At 77.5% G+C, this 472-nt stretch overlaps 1 protein-coding gene across 1 annotated transcript in view; it reads right to left on the bottom strand.

Moving 5' to 3' along the window:
• Nucleotides 1–211, bottom strand: part of JAG2 (jagged canonical Notch ligand 2) — a 68319-nt gene extending 68108 nt beyond the window's left edge. Inside the window, exon 1 of the mRNA XM_035327596.1 lies at nucleotides 3–211. Within this exon, the coding sequence (XP_035183487.1) occupies nucleotides 3–196 (194 nt within the window). The 5' untranslated portion in view covers nucleotides 197–211. The remainder of the gene's footprint in view (nucleotides 1–2) is intronic.
• Between the last annotated feature and the right edge of the window lie 261 nt (nucleotides 212–472).

Consider the following 472-nt stretch of genomic DNA (forward strand, 5'->3'; position numbering starts at 1 on the left):
GCGGCCGCTCGCGGCATGGGCGGCGGGGGAGCCGCCCGCAGCGCGCCGGGGGGCGCAGGGCATGGGCTGCCGGCGGGGCCGCCCGGAGCGCTCCGCTGCCCGTGCCGCCGCCTCCGCCGCTCCGCTCGCCCTCTGTGCGCCTCGGCTCCGCGGACACCCAACAAGTAGGTGCCGGAGTGACAGCTTCATTACCCATTCGCCGCCGCGGCCGCCGCCTTCATATTAATGAGGGGGACGGGCCCGGCCCCGCGGCCGGCGGGTGGGGCCAGCGCCGCTCCCGGGGCGGCTCTTAAAGGGCGGTGGGGGGCAGCCGCCCCGCCCTGCCGTGCCCTACGGTGCCGTGCCCCACCGCGCCGTGCTCTGCCCCGCCGCCAGCGGGGGCTCCGCGCGTGTGTGCGCGCCCGGGGAGCAGTGTGCGCAGCGATGGGGGGGCTCTTATGTGGTATATGCAGTCGTAGGGGGGCACCCATGG

Source organism: Oxyura jamaicensis, chromosome 5 (genome assembly GCF_011077185.1).
Source record: "Oxyura jamaicensis isolate SHBP4307 breed ruddy duck chromosome 5, BPBGC_Ojam_1.0, whole genome shotgun sequence".
NCBI classification, from domain to species: domain Eukaryota; kingdom Metazoa; phylum Chordata; class Aves; order Anseriformes; family Anatidae; genus Oxyura; species Oxyura jamaicensis.